Below are 23,410 nucleotides of genomic sequence, written 5' to 3'. Positions count from 1 at the left end.
TTAGAACTCGGATAACAGATAACAAAATCCAACATCTCCACCCTGGCCTTTATTGAGCAGGTAATTACAATTTTGTGTGTCTAAGGCTCTGGTCTAATATATAAATGATGAAACTTTGGCTTATGGGGTGGGTTGGTTATAAAAGTTGAAGGGCAAATGGAGGGGATCAGTATAAGTAATGTGACCTTATGATCACCATTCCACCCTCCCCACTTCCAGTCTCCTCCATTCTCTGGTCAAATTATCCCTTCTCAGGACTGCCTGACAAAATCTGGAATCCTAGAAGAAATACTCTAGTAGCCTGATACCTCTCCCCATTCAGCTTTGGGGAACTGATCCCATTCCAATGGCTGAGAATCTGTAGCAGTGTGATGGTTCTCCTTTGTCCCACTAAGAACCCCCCAATCCTCAACAGGAAAGTTATGTGGGAATCCAGTGTAGGGAAAACATCCTGAATGCATAGTGGGCTAAAAAACTTTGAGAAGTGCATTGCTGACCCAGAAAAATCCTTGAGCCATGAACCTGACACTCTTGTCTCCCAGAGAAGACCAAAAGCAATTCATGGAAAAAAAACCCCAACAAAAATCTGCATCACCTACCCACCCTCACTGGCAACTCCCCCCCACAATATTGATCTAAGGAAATAGTTATGTTAATAATTAGAGAATAATTTGGAGAATATACACTATTTACAATGACCACCTGGCCCCAGAGGGCCACAGAGAGGAGAAAAGATGAGGAAAGAAGCTTCTCCACTAGTTTTTTAGCCTTTGTACAGCTGTTTCCACCCATTAGTACCTGAGGACAAAGTCAGGCTGGTGATGGAGGTAATAAAGCCAGATATTCTTGAGGGATCTCCAGGATAGGCAAAGACCAGCCATCAGGAGACTAACTGGTAGTCAGCCGGGATCAGGAGACAGCTAGAACATGACTAGCTACCTTGACCTAACTGGGAGAAACAGAAGAGAAACAAGACAGGTTCACCAGCTATTGGCAGTCCAGCTGCCTTCACAGAGGTTGGGAAGTGGTCTAACCGTTAGACCACCCAGCTACTTGTCAAATCTGAACCAGTGGACTAATGGGGAATGCTGGGTTCTACCATAACTCAGGGATAAACTGAGACCAACTAATATTGTCAGGGCCCAGGGGATCTTCCTCTAAGCCAGGAAAACTGATATCCAACAGGATCTTGCTGAGGCTATCATTCATTGTGTCCAGAACCAGACCTTCAGTTAGTGAACGGTTAGCAGAAAGGCTGGAGACATGCACCTCAGGGGATCCAGGCTTGGGAGCTTCAGGATCTGGGGTGGGAGAGCTATTGAAAGGGTCAGAGACCAGGTCAAGTGACTCTGGATTAAGAAGCTCATGAGGTGACTCAAAGAGAGGAACATTTTTCAGGGGGATAGTGCTGAGATCTAGCAGTCCCATGGAATCTGGCAGCAGGGTAAAAGATCCCTGGGGGGTACGCACGGGGCTGAAATCAAGCTCTGCTTCCTTATTTGGGGGTGTAAGCCTCCATGGGTCTGGGGTCATAGGTAGAACAGCTTTGCTGGGTGTGGAGGAAATGGGTAGCTTGCATAACATCTCCTTGACTGGTGTTTTAAAAGGACCTCCATCTTGAGAGTGGCTGAGTTGGGAGATGGGCTCTGATGCTTCTGGGAGGAAAGGGAAATCTGTATTTTGTCTGGAGGGTCCAGGGATTTCTGGGAACAATAGTTCTGGCTCTTCTAAGCAAGGAGGGATAAGGTGCTGTTTCCTTCTGGATCGGCTCATCTCTCTCCTTTCCCTCCGCTTGATTATGAGCATGTCAGAGACACCTCGTGGTGGGGACTTGAGTCCTGTGAAGGTCTTCTTGGGTCTAGAGGCAGGAAGAAGGGAAGGGTCCTGCCAAGGGTGTGGTACTTCTTCCTTGACCACTGGAAAAGGTGAGGGCCACTCTTCCAGTGGTGGGCTTTCCACTTTTATGGGTCTTGCAAACTGGGAAAGTTCTTCCATGGGCTGGAGATCTTCTTCTTTGATGGACTGAGCCCGAAACAAAGGAGATAGCCCTTCCCCAGGTAGGGTTTGTTCTTCTTTTAATGATCCAGAAGAGGAAAAGGGAGAAAGTCCCTCCTCAGCTAGAAGCACCTGAAAGTAGAGCACAAAAATGATGGGAGGTGATGTCTGTGATCATATTCAAACTTCTGACTTTAATTGCCCTAGACTGTTATTAGGAGAGTTCACTAACTATGGTTACCTTCTCCTAACTCAGGATCTAACAGTTTTCTGATTGAGAAGTTGGTTTTTTGTTTTTGCCTAAGTTAAATCACTTCTCCCACAATTTAAATTTTCTATGTTCCCCAAGGTAAAACCCACATTTACGTTTGTGATATCATTTTGAAAATTTTTCTCCAGATGAAAAGATTTCATAGTATCATAGAATGGCAGACTTGGAAAACGGACTTTGGAGGTATAGTCCAATTCCCTGATTTGTTATTATTTTTTTGCTATCCTAGCTTTGCTATTCACTTCCCTGTGATTTGGAGCAAGTCACTTTGGCTCTCCAGGCCGCAATTTTCCTCACCAATTAAGTCAATATAATAATATCCAAAGTAGTATTATATCTAAGGTAGGATCAACTTCAAAGGATTATTTTGAGTATCTAATGAGACAGTGAAAATCACACTGTAAATCTTAAAGTATGATACAAATGTTAACTATCCTGGTTATCTGCTGATTATAGTCCCCCAGGTCATTTCCTTTCCCTTCCTCAATGAATACACAATCTTTCCTCCCAAACTCCAGTCCTCCATACTAAAGAACTTCAATATACATACTGATACTCCTTCAAAAACTCTTTAACTTCCCAGTTCCTCAACTTATTCATTGCCTACAACCTACTTTACCCCAGCCCCATGCAGATGGTCACAACCTTGATCTTGCCTTCACTCACAAGTGCCGCCACCACCACCAGGTTCATGAATTCTGAAATTCTCTTATCTGATCCCAATTCACTGGTTTCCATCTTTCTCTGCTTTCCTTTACTAAACCCTATTCTTCATCAATACTGTAACCTCCAATCCCAACCCTTCAGTTTTGTTCCTTGCTATAAACCCTTTACTAGTCACACTCTCTTCCTTCTCCCAACTTGAACCCTTGGAGAACCTGTTCAATTCTGCACTCTTCTTTATTCCTTTATCACACCAGCCTCCTTCCTCAGTTCTGTATTATTGCTGAGGGCACTGCCATCCTGTCAACTCCATAGACTCAAAACCCTTATATCATCTTCAAGTCCTCCATATCTAATCCCTTGCCAAGACCTGTCATTTTCACCTTCATCTCTCACATATAACCCCTTCTTTTCTCTGATACTGCCAGAATCTTGGTGAAGATGAACAATTGCAAATGGCCTGAGATAAATCTCTCCCCACTCCTATCCATTCTCTCCTTCAGTTTCCAAAGTGATCTTCCCTAAGGTATAAGTCCAACCATGTCACCCCTCCTCCTCAACCACCTCAATTAATTACAGTGGCTATCACCTCCAGGATCAAATATAAAATCTTGCTAGATATTCAAAGCCCTTCATAATAACCTGGCCCTCTCCTCTTACCTTACAACTCTGCTATGTGCTCAAATAAGATACTCTTGAGTCTCTGGGCATTTTCACACTGTCTTCCATATCTGGAATTGTCCCTTTCCTCCTCATGGCATCCTTAAGAAATGCCAGCTAAAATCCCACCTTGCATAGGAAGCCTTTCCCAATCCTTCTTAAGTCTGTTGATTTATTTATCTTGTCCTCAAATAGATTGTGAGTTCAAGGATAGGGACTGTCTTTTGCCTTTATAATCTCAGCATCAATGCCTGGCAAGTAGGAAGTGCCTAATATATGCTTATTGGATGGTTTTGTTTCAAAACTAGAGCCTAGTGTGATGCCTTGCATAAAAACGATGCTCAATATGTTTTCACCCTTTAATCTTTCATTTTGTGACCTCTGCTTCTATATCCCTCCTGAAACTGCTGTTTCAAAGTTTTCCCACAACCTCCTAATGACTCAATTCATGGCCTTTTTCTGTAATCAGTTTTATTAATGCTTTTTTAACTTCTCCAAACCACCTGATGAAATGACCGCAAATACAGTGTTTCATTTTCACCTTGCCCCCTCCCCCTCATTTCTACTATCATTTACTCACTGGATGAAGATTGCTTAATGAAATCAATCTACAATTACTGGGGACTTGGGTCAATGGCAGAGAACAGACACTCCTCATTCCTTTTAAGGTTTTTGCAAGGCAAATGGGGTTAAGTGGCTTGCCCAAGGCCACACAGCTAGGCATGAAATCAATCTAATTTGTTGCCCAAGTCCCTCTTCTCAGTTACCATCTTCCTGAAACTCTCTCCTCCTCTTTCTTGTGTCATAGTTCTTTTCTAGTTCTTCTTGTATTCCTCTGGTTGATCAGGATTTCTTCTTTGTTGGCTGTTGTTTTCTTTTCCCAACTTCTCTAAGATTCTTTCATCGAATCTCTTCTTGTCTTTTAAAATTCTCTTGGTAATCTCATCTACTTAGCTAATTACTTCTGGTAGTTGATTGCCAAATCTTAATCATTAGCCCTAATTTTGATCTTAAATTCCAAGCCAACTTTTCTAATCCCTTTTGAAATATGTTACCTGGATATCTCTTCCAGAATCAACTTAATCTGTGCTAGACAAAGCTCACATTTCCCTAAAAACTCTTATTTTTAGTAACAGTACTACCATTTCCCCTTAAAACAGACCTCTCTCTTGTGCCCCCATAACAAATAATTCCTTTTGATTTGCTTTGGAAATTTTTTTTTGCATTTGTCTACTCTTTTCCACCACAACTGCTCTCTCATTTTCAAGTCTTTATTAAGTTATCAAGTCCCAAACTTCTACAACAATAATGTTAACTGTTTCCCCACTTCTGGTTTCTATCCTCTCTAATCTAACCTACAGACCACTACCAGATCCTTTCTAAAGTATAGTTTTAATCTCTTGCTAGAATTTTTGATGGCTCTCTACTGTCAACAAAATTAGTTCAAAATACTTAACATATTTGAGGACCTACAAAATGATCCCCAATCTCCCTTTTCACCCTAATCTATTTCCCTTGACAAAGCACTTCCTCCCATCTCTTTTTATGGAACTTAATATAGTCCAGAATGTAACCTTTTCATAAATATTTTATTGTCCCAAGGAGAGGGATCAGATCACATTCATGCTAAAAGAGAACCTAGCATAATGACCTTGTATATAAATATCTGTTGACTGACTAGATGAGTACCTTCTCAGGAGAAAGAACACTACTCACCTTAGGGGCAATGCGTACCCGCTTGCTATGACGGACAAGCTCTGAACTCATGAGAGAGGCAGCCAGGGGTAATGGCACCTTCACCGAAGGCTGCAACACCAGGGATTGGTTCACTGGGAACTGGATTGGTACTAGATATGAGTTGACCCTTGGTAGTAGTGGCTTCATCTTCCGTCCTGAGAGAGAAGATGAGGTCAAGAGCACTGGAGGCCAGACTTCCTCCCCTTTCTCTCTCTCTCTCTCTCTCTCTCTCTCTCTCTCTCTCTCTCTCTCTTTTGTTTTGGGTTTTTTTTTTAGCAAGGCAATGGTGTTAAGTGGCTTGCCTGAGACCACACAGCTAGGTAATTATTAAGTGTCTGAGGCTGGATTTTAACTCAGGGACTCCTGACTCCAGGGCTGATATTCTACTCACTGCACCACCTAGTCATCCCCTTCTTCCCCTTTCTCAATCCAAGATCCTATTCCCAAGGATAGAAGCTGAGAACTTAAGAGTCTTGACTTCTTTTATATTTGCTTCTAAACAAAAGCTAAACTTAGCTCTTCCCACATACTTACGTGCACTCAAGGGGAGCTCAGCTTTGATGCCCAGGTTTCTGTGGAGGTCAGGGATGGGCCGTTTCTGTTGCTGCTTGCCAAAAAAGAGAAAAGAAAGAAGTCTAGTTTAGAAAGGTGTAGGAGATGAGAAGCAAACCCCACCAGCTGCTCTGCTCTGGAACAGTGCTGTCTCTCTGCCACCTGATAGCCATAAAGAAAAAAAAAAGCTGATCCAAGGGGATTGCCATGGGTCTTGTCTCCATGGCCTGTCTGTGGGAAGGGTGAGCAGCATGGTAAGCCAGAACAGTGCCCCCAACCATACCCATGGTGTCTCCCCTGGGGAGCTAGACTGTTGGGCTAAATAAGTGGAAAAGAAGAGCAAAGAAAGAGAAATGTGGGTGAAAAATAGCTGCTGGCAAGACTTCTGTCATTTACACTGCTGCTATTCCATGCCAAGTCTGTGGCACTGTTCTCCTGTCATGCTGCACTCTGTTGAACACCTTTCTGTTGCCTGTGGGAAGGGAAAGGGAAGTAGCTGTGATCCCTAAAGAGGTATGCTTCTGAGAGAGGTGAGACAGTATTAATGAAGCAGCTCAGTCCTCCCATGTCTAAGATAGCCTTGGAGTAGTCTGTGTCTAGGGCCAGCAATCACATGGCTCTGGGATTGCCTGATTTTCCTTGAACATCTTGTCCCTATCCACTGAAGTCATGCTGAGCAGCAAAAGGAGAGCAAGGCCAAGCCCCGAGCTGGAGAGAGAGAATCTTACTGATTCCAAGTGCTCAGACGATGTTGGAGACCCTGGGTCCAGTGGCTGGAGGCAGCAAGGCATTGGGAAAGAAATAAGATTGAAGTTACCAACCAATTTGGGCAATTTTACCAGTATGGGAAGAAACATAAACCTGACAAACTGAAAAATACTTTCATAAAATACTCCTTGAAGGGTTTTAGGTATGAGAGAATGGGAGTAACAACCCCATCAGGAATATTAACACTGAAACAACTGTTCCTTTCATCAAACAACCCCTTAGAGTTAACACATTATGGATTAGATCTTAGGTCTCCAGTTTAAAATGTAAAAAACCCGAATTTTTGTCTTTTTTTTGGTTACCTCTAAAATGTTTTGCTAGATTCCTCCCCCCTTACTCCTATTTTCCCAAACTTTATTCACTATTTTTTTTAACTGTACCTAATATATGTTCTCTGTAAATGTCTGATGGATAAAAGAACAAAATGATCTTACTCCCTCATGGGTATTGTCACCCTCAATACCCTCAATTCTGAAGGGATTTCTGAACCTAAAAATAATCCCCCAATTGCATCTGTTAGCTAAGGATGCTCACCTTAAACACTTGGTCCAGTGTCAAATAGCGATTGGCATCGGGGTGAATGGTCCAAAAGGATACCTTGCCATTGGCAGATGTCTTCCGAACAAACATGTCATGTAGAGAAAGATTGTGGCGGATGGAATTCTGAAATGAAATGAAGATATTCTGGTTTCAGTTTTGGAAACACAACTTTGGATTCTCATCAGATGATGGTACCCAATTACCCAACTACCTATTTCATTTTATTCTTCATAATAAGCTTCTTCGGGAGCTCTATCCAATTCTATGGCATCCATTGCTAACTACATGTCTAATTCTAAAATTCCACTGAAATGTTTCCAGGTTCAGCTATGATCCCAAGGTACTCAAGCAGGAAAAAGATTAATGATTTACTCCCAGTTTTTAGGTTAGTGATCAAGAGAGATGAGTCTAAGTAGTAGTTAGGGAGTTTTAGAGTGAGGCAATAATTATCAAAAAAAAAAGTCTGTGTAGAAATTAGTCAAGTACTAGAAAGTTATAGGTTAAGACTTGAGAATCATAGTTCGAAAGTCAAGAGATAGTGTGGGGAAGTAGTCTGACAATAAAATCACCTAATGGCTCAGCCCCAGGCAACTCTCCAAGATTCTAAGTGGCAGAATTATTGAGTAAGCTTCCCTGCAGTAGTGAAATTATAAGTCCAAACAAAAAAGGTCATAGCACTTGAAAGTTGGAAGGGGCCATAGGAATTATCTAGTCCAATCCCTTCATTTCACAGATGAAGAAATCAAGGCTGAAATGATGTGTCAAAAACCACAGAAGTAAATAAAAGAGTTGGAACTGGAACCTTAGGACCCAAAATTTTTTTATTCATCACACCTCAGCTAGTTTTACTTTTTTCAATGAATGCATCATAGCTAGTTTCCTTCAAGGTTCAACCCAAGTGCTACCTTCTAAATGGTTTTCTTTATTCCCCCAGTTGCTAGTGCCCTCCCTCCCCAAATTATCCTATTTATTTTGTATTTACTTGTATAAGATATCCCCAAAGTTTTAGTGTAGTCTTGTCAGTTTAAAGCTAAATTTTAGGGAGGCCACATTATGCTATTAAGGTTCCAGAGCTTAAAGGTATACTAAGACTTTGGGGATACGCTATATGTGCACATGTAATTTCTCTCCTAGAATGTAAATTCATTTAGGGCAGGAACTATTTCATTTAAGTTTCTGCCTACCCAGATCCAAGCATTAACTCCTGTCACACAGTAGATCCCAAATATTTGCTGACTGACTGAACTGTAATAAGACTGTGTGCCTCACACATGTATAAAAGTCACGTGTAAAATGGGAATCAGTCCTTATACACATAAAAACCAAGCAGTAACAACGTGGTGAACAACAGCTTGTGCAGTGAGTTGACCAGAAAAGAGAGATTTGTGTGGCAAGAACTAGAGACAAGAGATTGAGAGAACAAGCAGAGCATCATGTATAAGAGGGAGGCCTCCAGTTTACCAATGCAAGTAGCACCCAGAAGGACTCATTCAAGAGATCTCAGGTCAATGAGAGTGGAGGCTGATGAATAGTCAGGTCCTTTTCTCCTCAGCTTGCCACCATCTAGTGCCTTGAGGAGAGGATAGATGTAGGTGTCTATTCTTACACTGCCTTGTACCCTCCTAGAGGTGCCAGGACAGAGCTCCCTGCATGGGAGATGCTCCAGAGCAGGGCCCGAGTATTCTCCATCAAACCAGAGGTCAGCAATCGCCCCACGTCTTATTCCCTGCCATTGCCCTCTTTCCTGAGGGGTTGGAGCCTGGGTACTGCCCATCCTACAAGGGAATTCCTCAGCCACTGCAGACTTCCTTACTCCAACTCAAATAGCTGGATTACATGAAACATCTTAATCTATATTGATTCTGAAAGTGTTACTAGGAGCTTTGGAAACTTGGAAGATGTTCAAGAGACCATCAACAGGTATGAAATTCAGTCATCTAAAATACGCAAGTTCTACAGTAAATCATAACATCTAGACAACATTAAGAGTACTTTCTACTGAGCAGGGGCAAAATGGGATTCTGAACTACCCTCTAAGCTGAACTGAACAATAAAGTATGGTATTTTATGTAGGATAACAGATAATTTTTCAGCTATTTTGCCTAGGTAATTGGAAGTATGTTTATATGCCCAAATTTTAGATGCATCTATTTTTAGGTCTAGTCTCTTCCGCTTTCAATTGTTCTTCCATGATAACAGACAGTGGGGATTTGGTCACCTGGACCCTGGTTGTTATAGAGACATTATAGAGACCTTCCAGCCCGGTTTGGCGATGTGTTTAAAATAGGGAAAGTGATCCTCAATCCAGGTATAGATGTCTTTCAAGGTCATGCATTTCTGCTCAGTGCTATTTATGGCAAACTGGATCATGGCCATGTAGGAATAAGGTGGTCTTTCCGATACAGAATCCTGCCAGGAAGTTGATGCAACCGGGGGTTCTTCCACCTGAGAACAGCAAGAGAGTCAAAAGAAGAGAAGGACAACAAAGAAAAAAGAGGAAAGGAACCAGTCATCAAATTGCCCATCTCTTGCAAAAACCCTTTTGCCCAGGGATGATTCTTGAGGAAACATATTCACAGCCATCTTATGGGATTATGAGAAATTTAGTTCCTACTTAAATCAGTCTGGATTATTCTTAGGATCAGAGGTTAAGTAACTTGTCTAAGGTCACCCAAACAGTAAATTGCAAGGCTGAGATTACAGAATCAGTTCCTCTGACTTCAAAGACAATAATGGGAAGGATTTAATTCATATATGATTCATTTTTCTACCACTATTTTTTCTAGTGTGTATCTGTGTGTATATCTTTTGGCAACAGTTTTTACACATTTTTATTCTAAATAATGTTTTACTCTAAATATGATGAAATACAGTAAAACATTCTATTCCTAAATAATAAAACCATTACATAAGCATATATGTATGTATAACCTATATGTAAAAATCTAATGTTTGGTTGGTTGTTTAAAAGATGGTAAAGTTGAATATAATATATGTCAACCAAAAGGGATTTTTTTGACAACAAAGTAATAAAGCATTTTTTGATGAGGCAGCAAAGCCCCAAATGCTGTCCCACAGAGAAAATATTCATTCCCTTCCCACTCTGCCAGTATGCTAATGAATTTATATACTTGGGTTCCAGAATGTTCCAGAAATGACAGAAGTCCTACTGATAACATTATAGTTGTATGAAGTTATTTATAGAATGTAAGCTCTGATAATTCCTTCCAACACAGTCAGGTTTTAAGAAAAGTCTCAGTGATGACTGCAGGTCTTTTGTCTGAAAATCAACCTACAGATTTTCAAAAAGCTCATCAGTAAATTGCCTACAGAGTGATTGACTTTTTGGACACCTCAATTCACAAAGTTCAATTACTAAGAGACAAAATCATATATTTTTGAAATACTAGAGAGATTAAGTTTGAGATGTTTTATTATTAAATTAGGATTCATATTGGAGTGGAAAATGCTATGTAGTATAGAAGAATGAATTCTCCATCACAGAAATGATACTGCAGTCCAGTAAGCCAGGTGGATAAAGTAGCTAATAAATTTTTAATTCAAACCACAAACTGAGTAAATATAAAAAATACAAATCAAGCAGAAAGATAAAATTTAATAACAAATGGTCCACTCCAATAGGTCAGACATATGTTGAAAGATTTTACTAAAAGTTGAGAAGCTGATAAATTCTTCACTGTTGTGGGGACAATTTTTATTTTCACTGGGGGAAAACCATGGTACAGAGAAAAGAATGCCAGATTAGGAGTCAGAAGACCCAGAGTCAAATCCTAGATCTATCACGATTTACCTGAAGGATCTTAGAGAAGTCACTTAATCTCCTTATGTCTCAGTTTCCTCACCTGTAAAATGAGATAGTTGAAACTAGATGATCTAAAAGGTCCCCTCCAGTTCTAAATCTGAAACCCTATGACCTCCCAAAGGCTGAAGAAATAACAAAAGGAAAGTACATCATAATTCCATTATTTTAGACCTGATTTTAAACAATAAGAAACTCCATGATTAAAGAATTGTGGTACATGAATGTAATAGCACAAAAAAATGACAAAATGGACAATTATATACTGTGAAAAAACCCTCTGAACCAATACAGTGTAAAATGTGCACTTAGAACAACTTATACAATGACATTATAGAGATAACTTTGGAAAACTTTAAAACTAGGATTAATATGATAATAAACCACGAGTGGAGAGTGCTGAAGATGAATTATGCCACCTACCTCCTGCTAGAGAAATGATGGATTTAAAATGCAGAAACTTTTTTGGACTTGACCAATGTGGAAATTTCTTTTGCTAAATTATGCATATTTTTTTGACCAGTGGTTTATTTTGTTGGGGTCTTAAAAAGAGTGAAGACATAATAAAAGACATTAAAAAAGAATTATGTAATTTTAGATGTTATTATAAGAGAACCCTTGAACATATCTAATATATGAGAACCATGAATTTAGAGAAAAGGGAAGAAAGATTTCAGAACTCAAAAGAAATGGAAAAACAAAATTCTGATGATAAAAATATATTCGATTCTGATGAATATATTGCAATCTAAAGAAATTAATATGGAGAGATAACTCAGTAATGAGATCAGATTTTGTTTTTTTTTTTTGAGGTTTTTTGCAAGGCAAATGGGGTTAAGTAGCTTACCCAAGGCCACACAGCTAGGTAATTATTAAGTGTCCGAGGCCAGATTTGAACTCAGGTACTCCTGACTCCAGGGCTGGTGCTCTATCTACTGTGCCACCTAGCTGCCCCAATGAGATCAGATTTTAAAAGAATATAGATGAGATGGCCCCAGAAGTAGGCAAAAGAATTAAAACAAAAGGAAGTCATATTTTGTTAAGTATTTTAGATTACAATTCAACCTGAATTGAGTCCTACAATAATATCACGGACAACAAAAATGTTAGGTTGAAAGCAAAAAGATAAACATATAAGGAACAAGACCAGGGTTTAGGGAAATAAGATTTAACAGGTGACACGAGGAAGAAAAATCAATGGCAATGGGAAAAAAAACTTATCAGGAAAATGAAAACCAAGATACTTAAGATGGCAAACCCTAAGGACTAAATCATCTTTTGATTATATTAACTTAAAAGGCTTTTGCTTGGGCAAGCCACTTAACCCCATTGCCTTGCAAAAATCTAAAAAAAAAGCTTTCACACAGATAAAACCACTGTAACCAAGATTCATTCCCCAGTTTACAAATGGTCAAAGGATATGCAAAGGCAATTTACAGATGAGGAGATTAAAGCAATCCACTGTCAAATGAAAAATTGCTCTGAATCATTACTTATTAGAGAAATGCAAATTAAAGCTTCTCTGAGGTACCACCTCACACCTCTCAGATTGGCCAATATGACCAGAAAGGATGATGATGATCATTGTTGGAAGGGTTGCGGGAAATCTGGGACACTATTACATTGTTGGTGGAACTGTGAACTCATCCAACCTTTCTGGAGAGCAATTTGGATCTACACCCAAAGGGCAACAAAAATGTGTATACCCTTTGATCCAGCAATACCATTACTGGGTCTATACCCTCAAGAAATGATGAAAAAGGGTAGAAACATAACTTGTACAAAAATATTCATAGCAGCCCTGTTTGTGGTGGAAAAGAATTGGAAATTGAAGTGAATGTCCTTCAGCTGCGGAATGGCTTAGCAAACTGTGGTATATGTATATCATGGAACACTATTGTCCTATTAGAAACCAGGAGGGATGGGAATTCAGGGAAGCCTGGAGGGATTTGCATGAACTGATGCTGAGTGAGATGAGCAGAATCAGAAAAACACTGTACACCTTAACAGCAACATGGGGGTAATGATCAACCTTGATGGAATTGCTCATTCCATCAGTGCAACAATCAGGGACAATTTTGGGCTCTCTGCAATGGAGAATATACCATCTGTATATGGATAAAGAACTGTGGAGTTTGAACAAAGTTCAAGGACGATTCCCTTTAATTTAGGGAAAAAACCCTGATATCTTATTGTCTGATCTTGTTATCTCTTATACTTTATGTTTCTTCCTTAAGGATATGATTTCTCTCTCATCACATTCAATTTGGATCAATGTACAACATGGAAACAATGTAAAGACTGACAGATTGCTTTCTGTGGGGGGGAAGGAAGTAAGATGGGGGGAAATTGCAAAACTCAAAATAAATAACATCTTTAATTAAAAAAAAAGACTAAATCATCATTGAGGGTGGCTACGTGGTGCAGTGGACAGAATGCTGGCCCTGGAATCAGGGGGACCTGGGTTCAAATCCAACCTCAGATCTTTAATCTCTACTTATCTATGGGACCTTGGGAAAGCAAGTCACTTAACTCCATCGTCTTGCAAAAACCAAACAAATAAAAATAAAAATAATGAAATTCCAATATATTGAAGAATTTAGGAATGAATGTAGAATCATTGATGATGAACAGTTAAAAAAGGTACTTTGGGTTTAAGAACAGCACAAAAGTGGTTTCTTACAACAAAATGGCCTATGAGAATTCAAAAGAGGAAAGCTGTGGTTACTATGAATTTATATGGATTAAGAATATTTTTATTTTGGGCAAAGCTTTCAAACTTCTAAATCATGAAGATGCTGCTGATACATTGTACATAGCATATATCAAGGCTTTCAAGAGAATTTTATGGGCTATTTGGAATATGGCCTATAAAATAGTGCAGTCAGCTGTATTCACAATTGTATGAAGTCAGATGTAGGGTTTTATTTACTGGAATAATATCAACCTGAACAGTGTATCTACTGGAATTCCACAAGTATTTATCCTATTAAATATTCTGATTAAAAATAAAGATGTTATCTGTATAGTAATTTGCAGACCAAATGTTGCTAAGAGAAGATGGTAAATGTGTCAGACAATTGAATCAGGAACTAAAAAGATCCTGACATTCTGGATTAGTGGACTAACTCTCTTCAGGATGAAATTTAATAGGAATAAATGTTAAAGTATTGCACCAGGGTTCCAAAAGTGAGGTGCACAATTACTGAATGAGAAAGATATGATAAGAGCTAATATTCTTAGTCACTGTGCTAAACATGGTGCAACTATATTATCTCATTTGAGTCACAACAACCCAGCAATGTAGGTGCTAGTATTATCCTTATATTATAAATGAGGAAACTGAGGCAGAGGTTAAGTAATTTATTCACATAGCTAGTGTCTGAGATTGGATTTGAACGCAGGCCTTCCCAAACACTTCACCACCTGACTGCCTCACCTAAGGCACATTGTGAAAAAAAAAGAACCAGTTGAATAAAAGGCAGGCAACAAAAGCTTATGTGATCTGAAGCTGCATTTTAAAGTGTAAGTATCTGAAAGATAGGGAATTATATCTATGGTACTTGGCTCTGGTCAGACCAGAGTTTGAGACATGAGGCAACTAGAGCAGTAAAGATAAAAGAAACCATGCAATATAAAGACTGAGAGCCAGAACACTAGCATTCAGCAAGGAGAACTTACCTTACATGTTAAGAGTGCCCATATGCTCAGCTGTCTGAGTCTGTGTTCCAGCATTTTCAAGATATCTACTACCAAGACATTTTGAATATATGATGGGCTGTCATGCCAAAGAAAGATTCCATTTACTATTTGTTGCTCCAAAGTACAGAATTAGAACCAACAAGTAGAAAATGGAATATTCTTTATCAGCACCGACTCCTCTTAGAATTCTTAGCTCTTTCCAAGTTCAACTCAGGTATTACCTCCAATAGGAAATCTTTCCAGATCCACTGAATTGTTAAGAGCTACATCCTGACTCAGATCATAGTGAATTTAATTTTTCTGGTTAAATATTATATCCTTCCAGGTAGGAGCTCCTGAAAGGCAAGAACTAATTTTTAATTTTGTCTTTGCACTTATTCCAGTGTTCTTTCGTTATACTACATTCTAAGGACTTATGAAACCTTCCTTTCCTCTTAATCTTAACCTCTACCTTTAAAAAACAGATCTTTCCAGTGCCACATTGGACAGGCTATTTGATGTTTTATCTCACAGGACAATGGGGGGGATTTAGGCCTATTTACTGATGTCTGACTTCCCCCCCCCCATCCTTTAAGGATGGTAGTTATTAGGTTTCACAATCACCTAAACCATAAAAATTAGAATTGATTGTTATATTGAAGGAATGTAGAAATATTCAACATTAGAAGAACAAAAGGTCAAGAATATCAGAGGAATTAATTAAAAATGTAAATGAAGGAGGTTTAACAGTACCCCCTTTTCAATTTTATTATAAGGTAGTAATGATCAAATTTGCTACTGGCTGGGGCAGCTAGGTGGTGCAGTGGATAGAACACTGGCCCTGGAGTCAGGAGTACCTGAGTTCAAATACAGTTTCAGATACTTAATAATTACCTAGCTGTGTGGCCTTGGGCAAGCCACTTAACCCCATTGCCTTGCAAAAACCTAAAAACAAACAAATCCTCAAAAAAAAATTTCTACTGGCTAAGATAAAAAGTAGAACAGTGAAACAGAGTAGACTTATAATTCACAGCAGGAAACAATTACAGTAATCTAGGGTTTGACAAGTATAAAGACTTTTTGGAGATAAGAATTCATTATTTGGTAATAATTGTTGAGAAACCTAGAAAGCAGTTTGGCAAAAATTGGACATAGACCAATACTTTACACCATTTACCAAGATAAGGTCAAAATGACCTTTGTATCAACCTAGATCCAAAGGGAGATTTAAAAGAAAATTCAAAGAATATGGATCATATTGAAGCAGTCTGGGATACATGAGATGAGCTAGAGGTCAAATACTGAAAAAGTTTCACTATGACTCACTCCTTAGGGTGATAAGAGACAGATAAGTTTTATTTCACAGGTACATGGTTATTGTATGTGGGCTCTACCCCAACAATTAAATGACAAATGGTCAAAGAATAGGAACAGGCAGTTTTCCAATGAAGAAATCAAAACAATTATATTCATATGAAAAAATGCTCTAAATTATTATTGATAAAAGAACTATTACTATTTTAAAAATTTTATTTAAGGCAATGGGGTTAAGTGACTTGCCCAAGATCACACAACCAGGCAAGCATTCAGTTTCTGAGGCTGGATTTGAACTCAGGTCCTCCTGACTCCAAGGCTGGTGTGACACCTAGCTGCCCTGAGAAATATTGTTGGTTAGAGAAATTAAGATATCATTTTACACCTATCAGATTGGCTAAAATGATAGAAGGGGAATGTAACAAATGTTGGAAGTGATGTGGAAAAATTGGGACACTGATTCATTGTTGGTAGATCTGTAAGCTGATCCAACCATTTTGGAGTGTGATTTATTAAACTGCATATACCTTTTACCCAACAGTAACACTAGGTCTATTTCCCAAGATGATTAGGGGAAAAAAGGAAAAAGAACCTCTATGTTCTAAAATATTTATAACAGCTTTGGGATGGCAAAAAACTGAAAATTCTGGCGATGATCATCAATTGAGGAATGACTAAACATATTACAGTTTTTGTTCGAGATGCACTACTATATTACTCTGCTATAAGAAGGGTTAAGTTCAGGGCAGCTAGGTGGCACAGTGGATAAAGCACTGGCCCTGGAGTCAGGAGTACCTGGGTTCAAATCTAGTCTCAAACACTTAATAATTACCTAGCTGCGTGGCCTTGGGCAAGTCACTTAACCCCATTTGCCTTGCAAAAAAAAATCTAAAAAAAAAGGGGGGGATAAGTTCAATGATTTTAGAAAGCCTGGAGGCCTGTACAAAATAATGAAGAGTGAAATGAGCAGAACAAGAGAATATTGTACATGATAACATCAATTGTTTTAAGAACTTTGAGTGACCAAGTCATTATATTAGAAATAACCAAATTTAACTGCAGAGATCCTATGAAGGAAAATGCTGTTTGCATCCAGATAATGAAATCACACACACACACACACACACACACACACACACACACACACACACACACACAACACACAAAGACATTTGTATCTAATGGCAGCCATCTCTAGGGTAAAGGTAAGGGAAAAGGGGGAGGTGAAAAAAAGATACATGGTAACTTTGTTGCATATTTGAAAGGTGCACAATAGACCTGAAGTTTCAAGTGCAATCCTATTTTTCTATTCTACTTTGTTACAAAAATGCTTATTTTATTTCTTAAGTTCAGAATAAAAAAATTAAGTTAAAATATTCAATACAATGAAAGTTCAGTCATCATTTCAATTCTCACAACAAATCAGTGCATATTCTCCACAAAAAAAAGACAGCAGAGCTTCAATATCTCAGCTCTTCTACTGCTAACTCCCTCTCCCATTTTACCTCTCCATGTCTCCATCTCTCTTTCACTGTCCTGTGTACTGATTTAGTAAGAGAAACTGTTACCACCTACTCTCCCTCCAATCACATGAATTTCAAGTTTTGTTGTGACAAAATGTGTTATACCGGCTTTTCTTTAAAAACAAACAAACAAACAAACCACCAGAAAGACTTGTTTTGTTGAAATAACAAGTGGCAGATTTCAGCTTTGGTAGAAGAGAAAATTTCCTAACAATTGCAGGTATTTAAAAATAGAATCAATATATCAACAAGTACCTAGTATGTGCTGGGAACTCTACAAAAGTGAGAAGGTCCCTGCCATCTGTTCACTAACAAGTAAAAATAAAGATCATATTCATAATAAACATATAGGGATTTGGCAAGGAGGTTATTAAAAACTGGAGGAATAAGGAAAGTTCTCTTAAAAGAAATGGTGTTTAAGCTGAGCCTTGATGGGACCAAAAGACAGAGGTGAGGAGAAAGTATTCCAACACTGCAAAGCTTGTTTGGAGTCGTGAGACTTCGAGATGTTGACAGAGAATAACATGCAGATCAGTTTAGTTGTACTATAGTGGGTGTAAGTGGGGCATACACAATTTATCATCAGCCTATAAGGGGAGGCTGAAGAGTTTTAATTGGCACAGAGAAGTATGTTTTTCTTAAAAGCAGTAGTGTGTCACTGAAGTTTCTTCAACTGGAGGGATCTGATTAGACCTTTAGAAATATTGCTTTGGCAGATATGTTGGAAAGGGGAGAGGTAATGAGGGCCTGGACTGAAATGGTCCTGGCATCAGTGTAGAGAAGGGGACATGTGAGAGATAATGAAACAGTAATTGCTAAGATTGGACAACTGACTGGACATAGTAGGGTAAATGAGAGGAAAGAGGCATAGGTGAATGAAACTTTGAACCTTGACTGCTAACAGAATGGGGGATGCCTTTGAATGCCCTGTCTTATGAAGTTGTGAATTTCCCTTTCTAAGGAAAAGTTCAGATATTGAATAATTCAATGACTGAAGATATTTTAGACAGGACTCATGCACTGGACAGATGGATCACTGGAACAGAAATCTTCTTAAGTTCCTTCCAATTCAATGATTCATACCACAGCAATATTTATGAACAGTCATCCCATTTCATGCACGAAAGGGAAAAAGTCTCAGAGGAAAGGGAACTGCCTATAGTTATACATCCTTACAGTGGAAACTGAACTGGAACCAGGACATTCTGCTACAATTGACTATTAAGTCATTTTCCTTTCTTGAGAAAATGATTCCGGCCACATTATTCTAAGAAAACTCACCTTGACTTGACTTTGCTCCAGATGACGATTCTCTTTCTCCTCTATCTCTTGCTTGATGCTGCAGGAACCCAATCCATCAGAACTCATCTTTCCTAACCAGTGAATATTGGTCAGACTATCATCCAGAAGGCATCCTGCTGCCTCACTTCCAGCTGTTGAAGAAATGAATTAAGGATACTCCTTAACTCCTTGCCAGTTGTTCCAACAGATAGGTTTCCCCAATGTCCAAATAAATAGTTAAGTAACATTCCCACAGTATACAATATTTTGGAAACAGGGAATCTTTATCTAAGATGGTCTTCAATTGCTTTGCTTCATTCTAGATTTTCAGAAGTACAATTCAACTTGGATTTTAACTCAAGCCACCCCGATCTTCAAAGGTTCTGAAACCTAGATAATTTAATTTTATCAAAAAAAGTCATTCACTCAAGATAAGCCATTTCACCATAAACTAAAGATTAATCTTATCCTCTTAGAAGGTCCAACTGAAGAAATAATTATCAAATTAAGAAGGGATATGGAAATGGTGAATTTTAATCTCGATCTCAGAACAAATTGCTAAGCTGCTAAGAACTAAGGTTTCAAGACCAAGAATAGATTAATTTCTATTAGTTTGGGGCTAGATGTAATGCATCCGAGGCATTAAACATATAGTAAATGAAATGTAAAAAAAAAATTGTCACCATGGTTTTAATTCATCTAATAAAGTTTTCTATAATGTACACCAAGCCTCCCCACCAATTTGCTTTAAAGATCACATACCACAGCCCTCCAGCTCCCATCCCCGGCTGGAATGGGCTCCTAGGGATCTGGGTAGGGTCACATCTCTAGTCGTAGGTTTTGGTCCCATGCTTTCAGTAACCACTTCAGCTCTCTTGGCTACTTCATCTCCTTGATTTGGAGGTTGAGATCCTGGAGGATTGGTAGGGGCCCGTCCACTGCTGATAAGGATGAATTTGTTGGGCCCACTGCTACCACTCTCTTTCCCTTTGGCGGTTAGAGCTGCAATGATGCTTTGTATATCTGTGTTGGTGGGAACTGCTACCACTTGGGTGTTTGGCATGGTGGGATGGTTGATGATCTTAATACCTGTTGGAAACTTCTGAAGATCAGGTTCTGCCACCTCCTTGGATGGCTGCATTTGGCCAGTCTCCTTCTGAGCAGGAGTCCCTTTGGGTTCCTCCTTTGCTCCTTCACCTGTGGCATCACGGATAGGAAGGGGGAGTTTCCGTCTCTTGAGAATCAGGGGCCGATGGGGGCTAGTTTTCATCATGAATCTGTGCAATCACTCTCCATTGAAAAGAAGAACAGAACCTGTTAAAGAACACAGGATAGATAGTTTGACATGAATTGTGAATTTTGTAGAGAAAGGTGTTCCTCTTCACAGGATCAAATCTTGATAATCAGAATGAATCCAAAGAGATTGAATCCAATGACAAAAAAATTAGTCCTAAACAGAAGTCAATTTTAGTAAAATATTAATCAACCATTAGTATAAGGTACTTCACTAGATACTGAGAATACAAAGATCAAACTAGAAAACCCACCAAGATCTGAGTTTGAGTCCCACTTCTGACAAATACTGGATAAGTCCCCTAGTTTCTCAGTGCTCTAGGCAATAAAGCTATAAATTATAAAGGTTTCCTCATTTGGAAATTCTCTGAACTACTGAAATTATAGATCCCTATGATAACCAAAGCAAAAATCAGTTTATCATCTTGTTTAATTAAATGGAGTAGTTAGAAAGGAAATAATTGGTTTCTGAAAGATATTTGCTCCCAAGTGTAGCTGGCATCAATATTAATATTTATTTGATTGGCAAATTAAAGACCTCAAGTTTATACTCTGTATCTAAGCAGAGTTTTACTTTGCCATAGAATTTAATGCCTTATTTTACAATTACTATTAAATGTAATTTTCATTTTTGTGGTAATTAGCAGAGAAAAATCTCAATCTTTCTCTACAAACTGAAGGGCATGTCCATTATTTTCTTTTCTTTTTAGGTTTTTTTTTTTGCAAGGCAAATGGGATTAAGTGGCTTGCCCAAGGCCACACAGCTAGGTAATTATTAAGTGTCTGAGACATTATTTTCTGATAGGAAAAAAAAAAAGATAAAATCCTGGTCTGCAAGAAACATTCAGTCTAATGGTAAGGAAACAGATCACTGAAGGAAATGAAATGAAAAATGGAACCTAATCTCTATCTATGACCAAGTCACATTTACTGGCAAAATCAATGAACTTTAAATCTTCCTGATTCCAAAATCAGCACTGTCTCCCCCCTGCCTTGCTACTTCTGGTGAGAACATTTTCTTGATATAATTCCAGGGATAGAAAATATTAAAGAGGTTATAATAAATTTTCAGCCTCAAGACAGTATCAAGAGGAGAGAAAATAGAGATTTTAATTTATTGTAGCCTGGCACAACAGAAACATGATGGATTTGGAGTCAGACAACTTGGATTTGAATTGTTTCTGCTATTCCTTAATTATATCATCTTGGGAAAATTGTAATTTCAGAGGAAGTCATTTAGTTGAAAGGGATCCCAGAGGTCATCTAAACCAATCCCTACCTTATCTAATAACATACTGGAAAGAGGTCATCCAGACTTTATTTGCCCAACTAATCATACTCAGTTCTTCACTGTTTCTTGTGTTGCATCATTTCATTATTTCAGTATTCTTCACCATTCTGGCTCACTAAACATCTCTTTGGAATGGATACTCTGCAGCTTATCAATGCCTTTACCTAAAATACAGCACTTAAAACTAAATCCAGAGCTTCAGTTATATTTTGATTAGAATATCTAAGCCTCCAGTTCTTCATCTGTAAAATGAGAAAGCTAATCCTTAAGGTTCCTTCAGCTCTCAATCTATAAATGTAAACTAATGCTAGTAATATACATTCGAATTATGCTTCAATTTTTGTTTAAAGTAACAGTCTATTTCCTCATTTAATTTGTAGAACTCTCTCTGCAGGGTAACTATTAACTTCATTTTATTTAAATGAGGAAAATAAGGTATAGAGAAATGACTTGCTCCATTTCTAAAAGTTAGTAGCAGGGTCAGAACTGATGTTTGTCCTTCCTTTTTGAAGAAGACCAGGACAACAGAGAGGTGATGATGCCACAAGTTCATGAATTGGATTTGAGTGAGGGGGCTAAGTGACCCGTCTCACTTTCTCCTCCAGAGCCACCTGGGCCCAGTGACCAGATGAGAGACAATCAGGGTTAAGTGACTTGCGCGAGTCACGTGGCTAGTAAATATAAGTGTCCCAAGCTGAATTCCAACTCCAGTCCTGCCTCCAAGGTCAGTACTCTATCCACTGCACCATCAGGTTTCTGATGCTTTCTCCAAGCTAGGGTTAAGTGGGGAAGATTAGGGGAAGAAAACAAATTTTTGGCTTGGGACCTTCAAATACATATCTGAGAAGACTCATAGCTCAAATGTGTGTCATTTTATTAGGAGCTATCATGCTGACAATAAAGGGATTCTTTTCCCTAAGTCCCTACTAGACAATTTGGGGGAATCCCAACTCTGGACGTCCTAGGCCTCTGATAAGCTGAGCCTGGCCTCCTTTGAGTTAGTTCCTGGACCTAAGGCCTTACCTTTTCTGGTTTCTCCGGCTTCCCTTTTCTCCATGTCTCCTGGCTCCCCCTACCCAGAACTAGCAGGTCCTGCTTTTCCCCTTTCCCCCCCTCACTCAAATCCAGTTCATGAACTTGTGGCGGCATCATTACCTCTGTGTTGTCCCGGTCTTCTTCAAACAGGAAGGACAAACCTCAGTGCCGACTTCTAGAAATGGAGCGAGTCCTTCCCCAGAAGCGGGTGGCAGCTCCTGACACTGCTCGCCCGGCCCCGCTGCCCCTCCGTGGCCCGGCTCACAAGGCTCGGGGGTGGAGGGGAGCTGGCACAACTGGCTTCCCGGCCCGGCGGAGTGTGGCGCTTCGTAGCGCCGGGGCTGAGCGGCCTAAAACGCCGGGGCTCCGGCCGGATGCCGCCCCGAGGAGGACCCGGGGGTCGGGGCCTGCCGCCGAGGGAGGCCCGGCCCGAGTCCCCGGGGGCCCGCTGTGGAGGGCGGCGGCGGAGTCCGGTGCCCTCCCGGCCCGGGGCCCCCCACCCCTCCGGGCGCAGAGGTCGCTCTCCAGCCCGGCCGCCCCCGAGGCCCTCTCACCTCAGCAAGGCGGCTGCAGCCTCCACCGCCGCCCCAGGCCGGGCCTCCGGGGGCCGGGCCGAGCCAGGGTCCAGGAGCAGGCCCCGGGCCGCTGGGGGCCGGGTCGGCCGCGTCCCCGACCGCGGGGGGGGGGGGGGGGGGGGAGGGGTGAGGGGGCTTTCGGTTTGTTCCGCGGTTTGAAATTGGCGCCGGCGGAGCGTTGCCGGCCACGTGACGCGGGCGCCACCAATCGGGGGCCGAGCGTCGTTTAAGCGTTCGGGGCCGGAACTCGGTCCGGCTAGTCAGCGACCGGGACCCGGGGCGGAGGGGCCGAAGTCTCCCGGGTGGGGGAGGCGGGCCGACGGGAGAGGGGACTTCCAGGCGCGGCTGAGGCAGGAGGCGGCGCCGGCGCCGGGGCCGGGGCCTGGTCCGGGCTTCCGTTCCGGGGCTTTC

General features: G+C 40.2%; 1 protein-coding gene across 6 annotated transcripts; it reads right to left on the bottom strand.

The window, feature by feature from the left end:
• Window positions 1-29: 29 nt before the first annotated feature.
• FOXM1 (forkhead box M1) lies at window positions 30-23,410 on the bottom strand. 6 transcript variants are annotated; one of them, XM_074194649.1, is made up of 9 exons: window positions 22,979-23,408; window positions 19,568-20,119; window positions 18,806-18,957; window positions 9,440-9,631; window positions 7,181-7,309; window positions 6,607-6,651; window positions 5,861-5,933; window positions 5,306-5,481; window positions 30-2,127 (listed from the first exon to the last, which is right to left on the bottom strand). In XM_074194649.1, the coding sequence occupies exons 2-9, from the start codon at window positions 20,076-20,078 to the stop codon at window positions 1,096-1,098; spliced, it is 2,310 nt and encodes a 769-aa protein (XP_074050750.1). In that variant the 5' UTR covers window positions 20,079-20,119; window positions 22,979-23,408; the 3' UTR covers window positions 30-1,095. The 6 variants fall into 6 exon arrangements, with proteins under 6 accessions (XP_074050750.1, XP_074050753.1, XP_074050751.1 ...); XM_074194652.1 differs by having other exon boundaries at window positions 5,861-5,930; XM_074194650.1 differs by lacking the exon at window positions 22,979-23,408 and adding an exon at window positions 22,545-22,743.

Source organism: Macrotis lagotis, chromosome 7, assembly GCF_037893015.1.
Source record: "Macrotis lagotis isolate mMagLag1 chromosome 7, bilby.v1.9.chrom.fasta, whole genome shotgun sequence".
In the NCBI taxonomy this organism is placed as follows: Eukaryota; Metazoa; Chordata; class Mammalia; order Peramelemorphia; family Peramelidae; genus Macrotis; species Macrotis lagotis.
This window is presented reverse-complemented; position numbering and strand designations above follow the sequence as displayed.

Coding starts and splice junctions, on each gene's coding strand:
- FOXM1 (XM_074194649.1), bottom strand. CDS start 20,078: ATGATGAAAACTAGCCCCCATCGGCCCCTGATTCTCAAGAGACGGAAA. Junction 9,632..18,805: donor TGGAGCAAAGTCAAGTCAAG/GTGAGTTTTCTT, acceptor TGCTGTTCTCAG/GTGGAAGAACCCCCGGTTGC. Junction 7,310..9,439: donor TCGCCAAACCGGGCTGGAAG/GTCTCTATAATG, acceptor ATTTCATTTCAG/AATTCCATCCGCCACAATCT.